Raw genomic sequence first — 18,246 nt, forward strand, 5'->3', positions numbered from 1 at the left:
CCTCTCACTGGCTTGAAAAAGTGTCGCTTTGGCTGAAACATTGTGCCGGGCGCTCTATTCAATTGGCGAATGTATTTTATTCGGATCCAATCGATCTAGACAACAAAACGCACGCTGTGAATGGAGTGTCTCGCGAGACGATAAATCACCAACATCTAAGATACCTTTAATGAAAGAATCTTTCTCCGCTCTTCCCTCTCCCTCTGAGTTTTATTACTATTGAAAGTAACATTCGATTCTTGTGCAAATAATTTACATTGCACGGTACACAATTGGGGAATAAATAGCTGGGAGATATCTATTCTACGGCCAATAGCTGTTCAAGTTGCCGGTAATTTGTATTTTTAGTTAAAAGATTTTATTTTGTTACAGAAGTTTCAAGGTCACTTACACGAGACACATGGGACGATGACTAGGCGCGAGGGGCACAAATAGTGTGTGAATCAATGGATGTTATGAAAAGGAGTGCAATATTTGGAAACTCATTTTAAAAATGAAGAAACACAGGATGCGGCCGGGCTGTCGCGAGGTTTTCGTGACATGACGTGTGGGCGCCACCACCACCGCTCAACGATATACAGCATGGCTTCGCGAATTGCCGCCATATCGCTGTGGCTTGGAGCAAGTAAGTATAATTTAAATGTGAAGAGTAATTTCGATATGTATATATCTTATACATACGTATATAACTTGTGCCGTGTGGTTCCCGGCACCAATACAAAAAAGAATGGGACCACTCCATCTCTTTCCCATAGATGTCGTAAAAGGCGACTAAGGGATAGGCTTACATACTTGGGATTCTTTTTTAGGCGATGGGCTAGCAACCTGTCATTATTTGAATCTCAATTCTATCTTAAAGCCAAATAGCTGAACGTGGCCTATCAGTCTTTACAAGACTGTTGGCTCTGTCTACCCCGCAAGGGATATAGACGTGATTATATGTATGTATGTATGTATATATCTTATACATATCGAAATCACAGTTAATTTATATCAGAACTCGTGAAATAATGTCAAATGAAAACGCTTAACCTATATACATATTCTTATTATAAGGTCAGCTTATTCCATTGTTTGTAATTTCTCACGGAAAAGATGGCTCTGGCAAATATAAGTTAACTGCGCGGAAATATTTTTTGTTTCATTATGATTCTTGTTTTCTAATGTATTTTTATTGCTTTTATGAAACAACACTGTAATAGCGTTGAATATTTAAACTGCTATTCGTTGCTGAAAAATGAAAAAAATAAAAAATTAATGGGTTTCCGGCGTATTGAGCACGCCCTCGTTTCATTCATCCAAAACGACATCTGCAAAGCGTCTCGATAGCAGCCGACAAAGGCAGCGAAGCCAAAATGTCAATCATTTTGCCAAGTTATTCTTTTTCAAAACGTACGAGCCGAACGCACAAACATTGAGACTGACATTTTCTGTTCCACATCATTATTATTTTCATCAGACAGTAAGTCTTTTCAATCGGGCCTTTCATCTTGTAAGGGGAAATAACTGTACAGAAGTGATGAATTATTAAAATCGCTCCGGATACAATCGAGTTTTCGAATCCAATCCCTTAAGTAAAGCTGATTATCGGAATTCCCTGAAGAGAGAGCGTGGTTCTCGAAAAATTCTCTAAAGTGCCAATCTCTCTCGGCACGGTGATCGCTGAAATTATTGGCTCGGAACACGCAAGACCGCTCATTTATTATACATGGTACGAAAACAGACGACGCACGGACGGACAGATATTGTCACTGTGTCTCACCAAATATAACTTAGCCAAACTTTTAGTGAGTTATATGCCTTCTTGACATTTATGGCCAACTAAGAGAAATGTATTTGGAAATTAAGTAACCGAGCTACGACAGCGGTTTTGTTGATGAAACGGGAAACTCTCCCCATAAACCTATTTTTTGGAATGAATTTATTGCATAAAGGGTTTAGAAATGAACTCATTGTAAGCCAAAAATACTTACTACTTGTATAAGTTACATAAAATACGTACTCATAAGTATTTTAGATTTTTTTTTTAATTTAAACTATAAAATAATTTTCTAGTTTTATCACAAATGAAGTTTAAGGAAATGGCGATGGCTGAGTGATTAAGGCATTCTTCGCAAAAGCGTACCTTTACCAAAGTACTTACTTAATTTGAATTGAACTATGGCTGGCGATATTCTAATGACTAGTTTATGAGTTGAAGGAATTAGTTAGAATGCATATCTATGCATTTACACGAACAAGAACACATTTAAGGCATCTTTCTACCTTTGGATCGTGGTCATAAGATGGATCTGTATTTTTTAACTGTAATAAAAGGGTTTTATAGAGTTAAATAAAACCTTTCATGGATACAATAAAACGGAAAGGACCAACAGCACCATGAACCTAATACAAAATATTTATTTTTAAACGAAGTAGTAGGAACTCTGGTATTACTGACCCAGATATACCTGGATAAAGTTGTATTTTCTTGCAGTGTGGAAGAACTCACAGGAGTCATTTTATGATGTATAGAAAAAAAATTGGCCTATCATCGATTTAAAGTAAAAACTAGACTTTATATAAGGGAACACTTACTAATTGATGACATATAAACGCACAGCCCAAATCCCTGGGTTCTTCTGGATTCCTTATGCGGTCTATTTTCCTAAAATTCTTGCAGGAACAGATATTAACGGTATTTTTCATTATACGCGGGCGTAGCCTCGGACGTATTCAAGTCAATAAATAAAATTTGAACAGAGATCAGTAGCCTACCATACTTACATCAACATCGTGTGAAGATGAAATATTACGATGCGTTTGAAGCAGGAGCTGCAAATTGAATTTGGTTACATTGTAATGAGTTCATGCCGACGAGAATTGTGTATTGACTTGATCTTCAATTCGATCACGTTCCGTTCTCTTGATTTACGTATTCCGACCACCTTTGCTATAGCTGTAGTTCAGGATTTGATTAGATGAAAGCCACTGTTGCATATCAGCATATATATTCAAGGTTCGGTAAAAAATTATCTACCGTATCTAAACTTATATTATAAAGCTGACGAGTTTTTTTGTTTGAACGCGCTATTCTCAGGAACTACTGGTTCGAATTGAATTTTTTTTTTGTGTTAAATAGACCATTTATCGAAGAAGGCTCTAGGCTATACCTATAACATCACACTGCAACTATTAGGAGCGAAGAAATAATGGAAAAATGTGAAAAAAAAACGGGGAATATTATTAATCCTTGAGGGCTTCAATGATGCCCAAAATAACTATTCCACGCGGACGAAGTCGCGGGCATAGCTAGTTTGCGTATATGACGTGTATTAAAATAGATAAAATAAATATATAAATACATACGGGACAAATTTTACAAATTGAGTTAGTCTCGAAATAAGTTCGAGACTTGTGCAACGAAGTTCTAACTCGACTAAGAATATTATAATTTATAATAAAAACTTATAAAGATAAACACCCAAGACCCAGGGCAATCAGAGAAAGTTCGTTGCTCATCTTGCCTTGTTTGAGATTGGAACTCGGGATCTCCGGTGTCAGACAGACAAGCGCATTTCAAGCAAAATTAATTTATGACACCATAATTTTTGGTTTTTATAAGTATAATTCAAACGCATTACTGGTTTTATCAAATTTCATTTATTTGTATGTACAGTATCGTTGAGTGCACCATGACACAAGTCAAGAACTCGGGGTAAGCATTATCTGTGTAATTTGTTCCGAAATTTAAATCGATCATAAACAAAAACTGGCCTATTTTAAAATTGCGATGCTCAACAGGGTTTATATTGTACCTACTACTATTTCTAAGCAGTTACTGTAATTCAACTGATGTACTTTATGATATGCATTTATTTGTAAAGTTTGTAAGTAGGTATATATGTTCTATATGAAATTAAATACAAGCAATGCGGTTTAAATTTAACGTGTGAAAAATATCAATAAACCGTTTAAAAACATATTCAATGCAGGGTGACAAAAAAAAAACCAGTGTGGGTTGCACCATAAGGAATAAATATTTTTTTACTTTTACTTAACTTTACAACATATCACTTCAATTTACATATGTTGCACTAATGAAATAACTTATAATATGGTCTTACCGCAAAATTTTTCACACTAAGATCGCCATTAGTGATACCGATAATGTCAAAATTGGATTATACATTATTTTCTATCACAGGTTTCGTACTTGGACTCCGAGACATCCAACTCAGCGTGCCCGAAGCAGTCGGCATGGGTTCCAGCGCCACCCTGGGCTGCCGATGGTCCCTGGACACGGGGGAGGCCCTCTACACAGTGAAGTGGTACCACGGTGCGCAGGAGTTCTTCCGTTTCGTCCCCAAGGAACTACCCAACACCAGGGTCTTCTCGCAGACTGGAATCAGTGTCGATGTGAGTCAAATATCGTATTTTCGAGAATAAGAGTTTCTTTGACACAAAAATACAGGTTCAACTATCACACAGGTTGAACTAGCCCCGAAGTAAGTTCCATATCAATAATTAGTTTGGTTACAATTCAAAAATATTTATCAATTTATATACTTTCTATAACTTTGACGTGTACTAAGTTTTACGTGTACTACTAAAGATGTTGGCTCTGTCTACCCCGTGAAGGATATAGACGTGACTATATATATGTTTGTATAAGTATTGCCTTAAGGATTAAAGTTCTGATAAACACAACACAAATTTTCTACTATAAAGCATAATAATTATCTTTCAAATTATTCAATATCCAAAATAAGCCAGCTTATGGTAAAATATATTTTTATAGTCAATTAGTGGTTATCGTGGCTACGTTGCATACAATCCTTTCATAAATTTCATATATTGGACAATACTTCATAAAATAATACAGTGATTAATTGATATTTAAAATAAAATTTTATAAGTATTTGATATTAAGTCATACCAAAAACTATTTAAATTATGGAATAAAGAAGCACTATATTTATTTATTATAGAGATGATTTTGTAATTTAGTAGATGCGGTCTTATTAAGTAAAAATTAATTAGTCTTTTATTCCGTGGTGGATAACATATGAAAACGACACTAAAATGTCTGAAAGATAAAGTTTCACCATCTCTCTCCGAGGCGCGAATGCAGAAATAATAAGAAACGATATTTCTCACGCAAATGGCTTACTTACGGCGAGATGATAAACAACGTCATAACCGTGATTATATATGGGTCAATGGTTCTGCGACATCTTGCTAGTTCGTTAAACTGCCTGCAGAGTGCGATGTGAAAAAAATCACTTAAGAATCCTCTCGAGCGTCGGCACGTTAAACCTTTCGTTGCTGGCATGCCGCCACCGCCTTATTGTGCCAAAATAAAACATTAAAAACTCTTTGCAGAGTAATGAGTAGGCAAAGTTTACATGAAGACGTGTGGGTACAGTTCATTGCCGTTTAACCGTATCGTAACTAGCATTGTGTGTCCCCGTTGCGAGATTCTACAACCACGCGCTTAGATTTTTGTAATATACTTATATAGAACATAAAATGCCATTGGCAAGGGTCAATTGTCAAATTAGCAAAATAAAAAATGGACAAATAGTTTATTTAGGTTTTTTGTTTTTGTGGCCATTTCTGGCCTCTGGGTCTGTGCCTAGGCACCAACTATTCCCAGCATCAACTATGCTCACTCTTATTTACGACGCTGGATTTATCTCCGGAGCCCTTGAAAATCGGGTCAGATGTCTCGAGACGCAAGCATGATTTAGTTCGGAGGTTTCTCAAAGTGGACCGACTTTCCGTAAGATAGATCGAAGCTTTTAGTTCAATTTGACTCGCTACCAGCTGCGTACGGTAAAGTGCACACGGTTGCTTGTAATGGGATTACTCTTGGCTCACGTATAAATTACGCATGAACACATTTCTCCGACTACGGTTACCTGTGATCAATGATATATTGACTGGGAAAATGTTTTCTAATATTTCATATGGTGAGGCGGAAATGATATTGATGATTCTGTCTTCGCATCGGAAACAGATTAGATTTTTTTTAAAGAAATTTGTTTTACTACAATATGTTTACACCTTTAATCCAAAAAAGGTATTATTTGAGTAAAACACTATTTTTTCGCGAAGAAGAATACCTGTGTTTTAAAATACAAAGAATAGATCAAAGTGTCCACAAAAATACTTCCAACAATAGTATTGCTACTTTTTACTCAATATTGAGTACGTGAAAAAGCCAAATTGCTACTTGACCCATATTTAGAAGAATTTTCTACTACTTTGTGATCCTATAATATCTCCTTTAAAGCGATACAACATGTCCAACGGTCGGGAAACCGCCATTTAATATTTGCGATAAACATTGTGGAATTGAAACTGGAAAATATCGGGGAAATAGAATAAGTATTGTCCCGTAAAACATGTTCAACGTACAATGTTCAACAAAGCCTCTTATAAAGGAATTTTGGGCTATAATTAGAACTTTGTTTTGTTATGGTTTTCAATGAAACTAATATGGTTTCAATATTTTATTATTCATTACAATAACAATATTGGGAACATTTATCTAAATAATTAGAAATATAGCAAAGTGGTTCGCCAATTTGCATGCTAACGTTGTTCATAATACATATAATGACATCTTTATCTTTTACTGTGTAGACAAAGCCAACAGTCTCGTAAAAACTGAAATGCCACATACAGCTGTAGGACCTTATGCCGGAATTCAGATTCTAATACCGGCAGGTTGCTTGCCAATCGCCTAAAAGAAGAATCCCAACTTTATTAGCATATCAATTAGTCGCCTTTTACAACATCTATTGGAAGGGAATTTTTATTTATTACTTATACCTTATAGTAACAATTTGAAAAGTAAAATAGGCGAACTTAATGCTATCATTATCTAACATTCAACCATTGGGTTAAGCAGAGAAGTCCTTTTCTAAAATACCGGGAACCACACAGCACTTTATTACAACGATAACTATAATAAATAAAATAAGGACATTTTATTTATTACAGTTAGGCCAGTGTTACTTGTCTATTGAAGGTCTATCCCTACACATCAGGGCCGTGTCATGGATGTGATTAGGATGAAGCTCGTCCGGATCCTAAAAAAATATCGTTACATACCCAACCAATATTTGAATAGCTATGGATTTTGTTCGTGCCTCAACGGAGCTAGCGTGTAAATCCTTAGAACATGTTTGTACTTACATACAAACAATCACGTCTTTACAACTAACGGGATACACAGAGCCAACAGTCTCGAAAAGTCTGAAAGTCCACATTCAGCATTATGACTTATATGAAATTTAGATTTTCATTTACAAAAATAAGGAAAATGTTAAAAGTTATATTATTTTAGTCTCCGGACAAAATGTGTCCCGGCCACATCCCAGAGTTTACAGAGGATGAGAAAGAATAAGTAATGTAATTATTTCTAAGGTGTCAAGATCCGGTGCCCAGCAAGTGGTGCTCCGGGGCGCCACCCGCGGCCTGAGCGGGCGGTACCGGTGCGAAGTGTCGGCCGATGCGCCCTTCTTTCACACCGTCTACAAGAGCGCTTACATGAGAGTTGTTGGTGAGTTCTTTATATTATTAATATTGATTTAAAGGCTGTGTAACTTAATTTCAAAGCCGCTCGAGTCCTGAGGTGGTAGCGTAGCGAAATGTCCGCCAAACTTACTTCTTCCACATCATCTATAAGAGCGGTTATTGACACAACACGTCGATTTTGTTAAAGTAATTGATATCGAAAAGGATATTTCATGAATTCCAGGTGCCACTATGTCTTATCTGTTTGATTAGTGTGACAGATTGTCAACAACTTCTTCATCCTTTCTGTTAAAATAATCCTAATTAAGTTCGATGATAGGTAATAAAACTCCTAGCTAAACTATAAATATACATACGTTGTAATAATTCAAATAAACAAAGTTTACTGAACTCATAATGAACGCGTCAACTTTGCGCCGCGTAGGCAATCGCTACGAAATAGTGTGCTACGAGCTACGGCATAGCTGTTGCTACGAACAAATGCATGAGCAGTTTCGTTCTCTAAATGGCACGTACGATTTGTAACAATTATTTTAAGCATCATTTAAAGCAAATAAGTTTAAATTAATGTCCGAATTGTATTTTAATGAGGGATATTTGATTAAAATCTACAAAATTTGTGAACAGCTCGGGTCATACATTATTACTACGAGTACACTAGTCGTAAAGTTTTGTAACCAAAGCTGATATTTGAAAAATAGCCAATTTCAACCATAGACCTCTAGATTCCTTATTGTGACCTTATGACAATATTTCCCAAAATTTCCCCGGGATATTAATGGGGCATTTACTTTAATTAAATATATTGGTAAATGTTAGGTTATAGACGGTTTGGTATAATGACAAAGGCTATCGAACAGAGGAGATCAATTGTAAGAACATTGTGATACATTCAAGCTAACATTTCGAAGACAACTGGTCAGGTAAACTACAAAGGATACAGTGAGCCAATACATAAGTCGAATAATACCACAAGATGAGACAATATTGGTGCATGTAAATGGTACTAGATAGTAGTATATTAACGTAGGAATTAATTGTCTGGAATTCCGCAATGTGCCACTAGGCGGGGAAGCGCTCCATTGGGCATATACATTGAACAACTGAGATACAAAATAATTAAAGCAAAGATGTGACAATTTGTAACGTTATTTGTTATCATATTTTATGATTACTAAGTTGTAAGTCTTTTTTTATAAATAAAAGAAATTTCTGACTGATATATCAACGCACAAATGATGGATAGAAGATTTGAAAGACATGTAAATATATTCCGAATGTGGTCAAGGGGTAAGGGAGGATTTTTTGGAACTATAGCGGGAAGAGAAATTAGCAGGCTAACACGGTTTACATCAGCGCTAACAGACAAAAATGACCTTAATGATTTAAGTTAATTCTTAAAAACCTTTTTCCTGTTCATTCTACTTAAATTCCCCTTTTTTAATAATAATGTGGCAAAGGTATACAGCGGGTTAATTGAAATTACATGCACCATAGTCTAAATTTTCTAAAAATTATTTCAATTCATAATAGTTGGGGTGTAAGTCGAATATTAATCTACGTAAATTACCTTTCTGTGCTTGCTTCGTAGCTTAGGTGCCTTATCACGGTCCATAGTTTCTAAGTGCGTAACTAAAGAGCAGTATAATGCTTAATTCGAGTAGGAATTGTGATTTTGGTTAAAACGGAATACCTACGTTAGAAAATACTCTTATACAACGCGTCTTACTTTAACATAACTGGTTCTTTCCTGCATCTAAACGCGTATAGCTAAAACTAACTTTTTTACAGTGTGGTATTTTATAGATGGTTGGTTCAAATAGGTTGGTTATGTTTTTACGAACAAACCCATGCTTTTAATCATTTAAATTTAAACAAATCCTTTAAATGGATATGTGTCAATGTAAGAATGGAGTCAGTTATTATAATTTAATCCTATTTCAATTGTTCCATAGAGAATAGATATATCATGTAATCGATTTTACATATACACATTTTTAAATAAATTATAGCATGTTATATTTGTATAAAGAATTATGATGAGTGATATTATTTAAATATCCATATTGTTAACCTACTATTTATTGTCTGAATTACACATTTAATTTGCTATTGAAATATAATCTGTTTTTCATACATGCATGAAATTACAGTCAAAAATACTCGTATTTGAATCAAATCAACAATAAGGGTATTAAACAAACACTATTTGTCGCATAATGGTCGCTCTATTCACGAAGTTATGACGCAAATTATATTAACCGTCCATACTGAGCCAGATAAACTTGTTTACATCTTGTATTTGATTAACTGTTTGATTACCACAACCGGAAATTAAATTTGCATCCGTAAGTCGACCACATCGGCAGTTTCTGTTATTGATTTGCTGTTTAACTCTAAACTCGGTCTTACTTCGGCAACTATCGCTATCTACCATAGAATTCGGTATAATATTAAACTATAGAAATGCTAAGTACTAGAAAATGTTTCGTCGAAACTGGCTTTTACTTTAGCCACTACACACATAATGTATTTAACTTTTATAACAGACGTGGCTTTATAACTGCTCAGGAAACTGTGTTTTATCAGTCGGTAAGTCTTCATTCATTAAAATTTGTAATGTTTTAATATTATTCTTTAAAATAAATTTTTATCTTATTTGAAAACTGCATGCGTCGTCTGTTGTCACATCATTCCTATAGATTTCATGAGCAAATGGCATTTCTATTGTCATATATTATTGCGATTTCTACGATACCTACGAATAATATGAACAATCCCGCAGTGTGCAATAGTAAATCGTAAATCAGAACTATTGTTGAGCAATAAATGCGAGAATCGAACACAAGGGATGTTTGATTAAGGTTTATCTCAGTTAATTTACGGTTATTGTATCGCTACCTACTTCTGGGTTTGTCTCGAGAAAATACGGTTCGATTATGGTATCTGATGCTTAATTGTCCTCATTACACATCATGTCAATCCATTTTTGAGAAAGTTAATGCTTGTAAACTTTTTATTAAATTGTTTATTTAATTAATTTTGTTGGAATTGCAAGTTGTTTTGTTGGAAAAGGAATCACATCATATGAACACTATCATAAAAGCATCAAAAATAAATATGCGGTGTAGACAGCCAGCTTTCTATTGTATTAGTAAGGCATTAAGTCAAGGATTAAGCAAATCTTATGAAATCTTGAATAAAATACACATTCAAAATAAACCAAGGCTGCCAAATTAAACGAGGTGCTGAAAAGCTCCCTGCGTCCCCATTAAGTAGAATTGGCAAAAAGCGACAGAACAAGAATGTAAACACTTAAAACTTTGCTCGGCGTAGAGTTTTACCGCTCCATCGTAATAGAGGGCGCTGCTGGCAAACAAAAGTAGCGGAGTTTTAGTTCAGCCCGCCATTTTGTCTGTTCGGCGTTTTAACCGCTTTCTATGACAATTTCGGTTACCAATTTGAATGCGCTGTAGGGCTGGCGGTGCCAACCTTAAAATAGTAGAAAATCATATTGCACAATTTTGTTAATTTTATTTATTTGATTATTAAAATGGCTGAGACTTACGGACGAACATGACGAAACTATAACTTTTCAATTATTTCTTAGCTATAGCTTGTGTTATTGAAGAACATTTACTTATATAATCTTTAATATTATGGTATAAGAAACTTTTGGTTCAATTTGTATGAGTAATATGTGCAAGCTTATAAATTTAGAGTACTATTATCCTGATGTTTAACCAAAGTATATCACAGGAATGCGTGGATGAAACGTGGCCAGATCATCACTTTTAGTAGGCTAGTACATAAATTACCAAATATGTTTATATTTTGCATCAAACCTCCGTGCCGTGTACACCACTCTAGGGTATAAATGGAACAGGCGCGTATGAAAGATGAATATGCAACAACGGAGCGTCAACCGTCGCGCTCTGAAACGCATGCAGGCCCAACTGATGTAATTTATTGCCGTTTCCCTCCTTATTTCGTTGCGCTTTCAAACACCGACTTACAAGCCTTTCTGGTTTATTCTGTTAATTATTTTTACATCACTTTATCCTTTGCATAGACTAGGTGTATAGATTTAAATATTTTCATAGAATTATTAAGATCATGTCTATTTACATTTGAGGCATACATATTGTGCTGTATCAACATTGATCTGTTCATGCAAGCTAGGTAACTCTTGATTAATCTTTCATCAAAATAATTATAACACTACAACAGATCATTTGATTAAGTAGTGTTCGTGCTTATCAGTTGCTGCATAACATAAGAGTTTCTATTTATATCTTATTATGATTATATCTTATTTATGAGGGCCCTTAATTTATTTGACATGATCTCTAATCCTTCTACAAATTTAAGAACGTTACCTCTTGTCCGTTCTTAAGAAGGAAAAAGCTGTATGAGGAATAGTAAACGAGGCTTTTTCACAGAACTACCCGAAGCGGAACCGCTGGTCCGAGCTCAGAAGAGTTGGTACTCCGTCGGTGACATGCTTCGGGCCAACTGCACCTCGCCTCCCGCCGATCCCCCTGCTAACTTGACCTGGCTGCTCAACGGACAAGAGGTAATGTTCTTCATTTTTTTCATTTACTGAAATATTGGTTTTTCCTTATCTACAAAGGTCACCTTCACACTTCCTCACCAGAGATCACTCTCTAGTGATAAGGTCGCCTTTTGTCTTTAATTTATTTACAATTTTTCTTGTAATATTTTATGTCATCAGAAAAGAGTTATGGTATTCTACCATAACTAAGCTCTTATATTTGTGATCTAAGTTGATCTTCTTCTTCACTATTGGAGGTTATGTTTGTTTTTTAAATCAAATTCTCGTTTGGTGCCATTTAGTGTAATTTTGTACTATAATTATTATTAATAAATGGTACGTTATAATTTATATGGTAGGTTAATCAAATATAGTATCAAATACTATATAGTTTAAAATCATTACGTTTTTAACAAGCTTTTTATTTAAATCTTCCATAAAATAGACTATAAATTTACAATAAAGTTTGTATAACATGCATAACAATGTTAATATGAAATGCAAGTGAATAATTGGATGTGATAATTTGTATTCAGCTTCCAAATATTTATTAAATAATTGCTTCATGCTGGTATAGGTTGGTGGAAAAAATAATAACGAATTTGGTTTATATAGCTGATAGGATTAAAATTCTTCCAGCATTTAGTTCGTCTATTGTGCTACTTGTACGAGTATCTACAACCGACTTTAAGAAAAAGGTTCTATATTCGAACGTATTTTTGTACAATAAAGTCAATTTAAAAATTGCTTAACAAAGCTTTTTATAGTAAACTGCTGCAGGCCAAACTTAAGTTTTCAACACTTAGTAGGTTCTATATGTTGTCTGTCAGCCAGGTATTCACTCAGTAAGACCTAAAGTTTTATACATATAGATTTGCCTATATGATATGTCAGTCGTCCCGGGTCACACGAATTGAATTTAAATTGCCATTTGCAAAACTATTGGTGAGTCGTGGTTTGTATTGACAATGGCGAATTTGTGACTCAGTCCCGGGAAACAGACAATACACCGAGAGTACACAAAACAATCCTTTATGTAATACAGAATGCAAGTCAAAGTAAGCTACGGTATTTTTATATTGACAATAATAACTATGTCTTAAAATCAAATACCAAAATAATGAACGGGTTCTTTCTGTATTCCTTGTATTTGGCATTACCTTGTATTTGGCATTATCACAACAAATTTTGCCAATGAGATCCTTGGACCATAGAGGGTAACTAATCCTCATTTTAGTGTGCTAGTGAGATGTGAATATCAAAGACGCATCCGGAACCCATCTCCAAAGAGGTGAGGATGTTACCAAAACTAAAGCCACGAAAAAGGTGCAATGGATTCGTCACCAGTTCCCGTGAAGAGCCCCTATGTATTCATCAAAGCATGGATACGAGCGTGGGGTGCCTTATTGTAAAGACGATACTGGTACTACAGTTACTCCATAGGGATTTGCACAGAAATCAAAATAGGTATCTGTGCCGGCGGGCATCAGAATTTGGCGATGCGAGGGCCCGTCTATGTCATAAGTACAAAGCCTATTCTCTTCGTGTTTTGTATTGCCTGAAGCCGGAACAAAGGCTTACATAGATAGACTAATGCTCTCTGAATTTTAATTTTATCGTTTTCAGAAAAGGCTGATTATTAGAATACAGTAATTAATTATTTATAAACTTTATATACTATTGAATTTTAACGTCAATTTAGTAAACGATAAATTATATTAGCATGGGGGCTTAATTACTAAGCAACAGATTCAGATCATTATAATTTTACTCTAATAATCATTGTTGTAAATACGATATGATGGCATGGTATAACTTAAACCACTAATGAATAACGTACAGATTTTGCGAATTTTCGAGCCAATATTAATATAATGTTACGTTTTATAAAGTGTTATAAGCCAAAGTTTTAAGTAATTAACATCGAGATAGTGAACGCGAGTTACCATTACGGTAATTATTTCACGACAGTACTACTAAAATCCCTCAGATTAAATATATCAAAAAGTAAACTTATGCATGTAGATAAGTTATTTGCTTAGTTTCTGCACAAGGACCGTATGCATATTTATTACTTTCCAATCTGCACTGAAAAATATTTTCGCATCCTTTCTGTAAGTTTGTTAATTTCTTATTAGTTTTATTGTGAACTAAACCAGTTACCCGACCTTTCAATGGCGTTTCAATATTGTGTTCTTGACAGGGGTTTATCTTTTCTGAATACGGTCGTTTTATATTATAATAATTTCTTACCTAATATGATATTTGGCAGGTGAAAGGGCTCGACATTCCGCCGCACGACCCGTCGTTCGCGCGGAGAAAACCTGTGATAACTGACACGTCTCTCGAAGATGCTAATAGAATTATATTCAGTCCTTGGGACGCAATCTCGGGGTTCGAGGAGCCGGTCACAGACAACGTGATCGACATACCGGGCAATATCGGAGGCATAGTAGGCATTCCCGACGTCTACAGCAGTCGGAAAAACAAGGAGGAAACCGCCACGCGGCTCGCGCCTACGTCCGAGCTAATAGCAAATAAATTGAACATTAGTACCGAAGAGGAGAAATCTAATAAATCATCCTCGTTCAGCCAGCTTGTTATAAGAGTACAGAGTGTACATTTCCGAAAAGTAAGTTATATTTTATTATTATTTTTATTTTATTGTGATTGCTTCAAACGTATCAGAGGTATTTTTGAATAAAGTCACAAAAAGTGAATTGAAAAGTGACACAACACTTCATGACGACTTAACCCTAAGAAACTATCAGATTCTAATCTACTTACAATTATACATAAGTTATCTGTACTTATGGTGTACGCGATTATAATTAAACATTCGAACGCGACCAGTGGATTGTTTTAATGTTGCACCCGCTCGCGAGTTTACTATGTTAAAAGGTAAAGACCCAAGGCTGAGGTTCGACCCAACTGGAAGCCCGTTGCGAGCGCTTTAAAAAAAGGCTTTTAAAATGAACGTCACGCCCTAGCCCATAAACCTCGTGCTGAATATCAAATGACCTTCAAGCTGCAATCTACTATTTTGGATTGTAAAAAGATTGTAGAAAACATCTGTTTGCCAGGGTCGCCTGAACGTGACGTGCGTTGCACACGTGCTGTCCGTGTGGTCTGCCAGTGGAGTGCTGCTCTTAGACGAAGAGCGGCCGCAAATCGCGCCCGTCATGGGCAGCCGAGACTCCAGTTCAGGTAGTAGCCAATGAGATGCGTCAGTCAGGGTCACTGATCTTTAGTGCACGTGCTTTCTGGGTCAGCCAGCGGAGTGCTACTGCTGGTAGAGGAGCGGCCGCTGATCACGCCCGTAGTACCTATTTAGAAGCATTAGGTTGTCACCGATTAAGGCGGAAGCATACGCGGTTTCAAAATTATCAAATTCAAAAGTTTTTCATAAAAAGCTGTGAGATCAGCCTTTGACGCAGTTAGAAGCCGGAAGCTCCAAAGCATTATTATTTTGTTCAAAGGCGTGACGACTTAAAAAATCTCTTACATACATTTTACTGTGATTATAAGCCCATATCAACTAATACTTATATAAATAGGTTCTTTTACGGTTTTGCAAAACAAAATTATAGGCTTTATGTTGAATTTAATTCTCACTTCTCTACTCATATTTAAAATGCAAAAGTAACTCTGTCTGTCTGTAACACTTTCAAGCCAATAATACTAAACCGATTGTGATGAAGAGATAAAGTTGTCCTCGGGGTCAACGGGTATAGCCTGTTGACCCTGAGGTCAACTGAGGTAGGCTACTTTTTATTGCGAACAAAAAACCACGCTGACGATTTAACAAAATCTAGCTTATATAAAGTGTAGCAACCAAAATTACATTCAGTCACAAATTTATTATACTAAAAAAGGCAAGCGCGTGAAGGAAAACAAAAGATAAATGGATAAATGCTGCAATACTGACCTAAAAGGTAACTTCTCTCGGGCGTTAAATTTTATATAAGAGTTAAAGTCAAAGGTCGCGGATTACAAGCCTGCAAGTTATTTTTCACCCAGTTTTCCAATAATGTACACAGAAATGTAAGCTACGCCCACAGTCGAAAATATACAAGACAAGGAGTCTACGTGAATGTTATTATACTCGAGCATTTTGCGTGTACAAAAATATGAAAATGATTGGTGTGTTTGTTTTGATATTGGCGAGAAACGAAAATAGTATACTCCGTTAGCGTATTAGGACAGGCTCACATAATAATATTAAGAAGATACATTTTATGTTACGTTTTAAAATACATTTTATTTTTATTTCTAAGCTATTACAAATTTTAAATAACTTTATTTTTACTTTCACTGTCATATTTATATTATATACCAAGTTACGTATAGTATATTTGGTATATACGGTATATTTTCCGTGTATTGGTGATACATGTAAAATTTATAAACGATGTATCAGCATTCTGTACAATACCTTTGTCTAGAAAATAAATTCTGTAAGCTTTGTTCAAAGAATGCAGTTAACTATACGATACGAACAATCGATTTGCCGAATTTTTGAACGAAAGTCTCTATAAACGGACAAAAATGGAGTTCCGGGTAAAATCTACCTGTCAGTCAAAATAAAATTAAACATTCGTAAGCGAAACAAATCTATAGCATCAAACGATTGACCCCTTTAATAAAGTGGAGGGCATAGAATTCGGAATAATATAAGAATATAGAAGTGTTAAATGTGACATCGCAAATGAAGACTGTGACACCATAACATTTAATTCTGCATATCAATTTTGAGATTCTCTTAACAGTCTTTAAACTGGGTAGAATAATAATTAAGATGCAAGACGATGACTCATTATTCCTTTAAAATTCAAGCCCAGTGACATTTCTCTTGTTTTATATTATTCCCATTTCTATGGCGAAGGGCGCTTGTCCAGTTCAGCGGAGGTTGTCAATACGATTCATCTGTTACAGCAAAACCTCAGTAATGGCTCTGACATCTGCTTATGGTTTCAGGTCCCAGGAGCGTCGCCAACGTCGCCCCACTCCTCCTCTCATGTATATACAGCTATTGGTAAGAGTCATCATTTGAATATTGTAGCCCTTGTTACGTTTTTAAAATATAAATGAAGCAAAATTGCACGCTGGATTAACACCATGTTGAATGCCACGACTTAAAATTTTATTACAGACTACGAATTTTAATTCTACGTAATAACTCTCGAGTTAATACCGTCGAATCCACAATTTACAGTTGAAAATAATAACATGCTTTTGAAATATCTTTATAACTACTCTTTGAGCAATAAAGTAGTCATGGTTTCACAATTCATTTAATTTGGATAATTGTAGATTGATATTCGTTTATTCGCAAATTTGCTGACCACACTTATTGGTTTCCAATAAAACAGATTATATCGATACATAATCATTTGTCTGTTTATTTTATATATAAATAGATTGGAATCGTTAGTTCTATTGAACATTTTTATACCGAATTCGATAACGATTTGATATTGATTTATTCCAATTAACACTAAGATTGAGAGAGATTTTTTTTACAAATTACACTGATTGAGTTAGCCTCGATTCATCATCACTACATAGTATAAAACAAAGTCGCTATTTTAGTCTGTTTGTCTGTATGCTTAAATCTTTAAAATTACGCAACGGATTTTGATGCGGTTTTTTGTAACAGGTCGAGTGATTCAAGAGGACGGTTTTTATGTATAATAACATTTATAATTTTGCACCCGTGCGAAGCCGGGGCGGGTCGCTAGTGAATAAATAATCATAATCATGTGATAAAGCCGTATCTCATGTTACTCTTAGTGACTAGTGAATAGTGATAAATAGTTTATATATGTTTTACAGGTCAATCCGATGATGAGAAGAATAAGGAAATATGATAGAGATGACATTTTCTTATAAAAATCAGTGTTAGACTTACAGAAAGTTTTAGTGAACATTTATGAACTATGCAGGTAAAGGATTTTATCACCACGTGGGTTGAATGTAGTGAATTTTATACTTGTAAATAAATAGTTTAATAGGACTTCTAAGATTACAAATAGTAAAGTTTTGCTTGACAAACTTTATGTATGTAATTGTTACTTCTACATATGAAACGTAAAATAAAGGGTATTCCTGTTTTTAACATTTGCATTTTTATTTTATTTTCAGCTATTGCCATTGTATGACAT

General features: G+C 35.0%; 1 protein-coding gene across 1 annotated transcript; it reads left to right on the forward strand.

Annotated features, from left to right (window-relative positions):
• The first annotated feature begins 540 nt into the window (after positions 1 to 540).
• LOC106131822 (uncharacterized) lies at positions 541 to 18,025 on the forward strand. The gene is made up of 8 exons (XM_060945267.1): positions 541 to 625; positions 4,187 to 4,398; positions 7,417 to 7,552; positions 11,970 to 12,103; positions 14,355 to 14,714; positions 15,166 to 15,289; positions 17,060 to 17,117; positions 17,918 to 18,025. The coding sequence occupies exons 1-8, from the start codon at positions 541 to 543 to the stop codon at positions 17,928 to 17,930; spliced, it is 1,122 nt and encodes a 373-aa protein (XP_060801250.1). The 3' UTR covers positions 17,931 to 18,025.
• Positions 18,026 to 18,246: the final 221 nt, after the last annotated feature.

Source organism: Amyelois transitella, chromosome 7, assembly GCF_032362555.1.
Source record: "Amyelois transitella isolate CPQ chromosome 7, ilAmyTran1.1, whole genome shotgun sequence".
Classification (NCBI taxonomy): Eukaryota; Metazoa; Arthropoda; class Insecta; order Lepidoptera; family Pyralidae; genus Amyelois; species Amyelois transitella.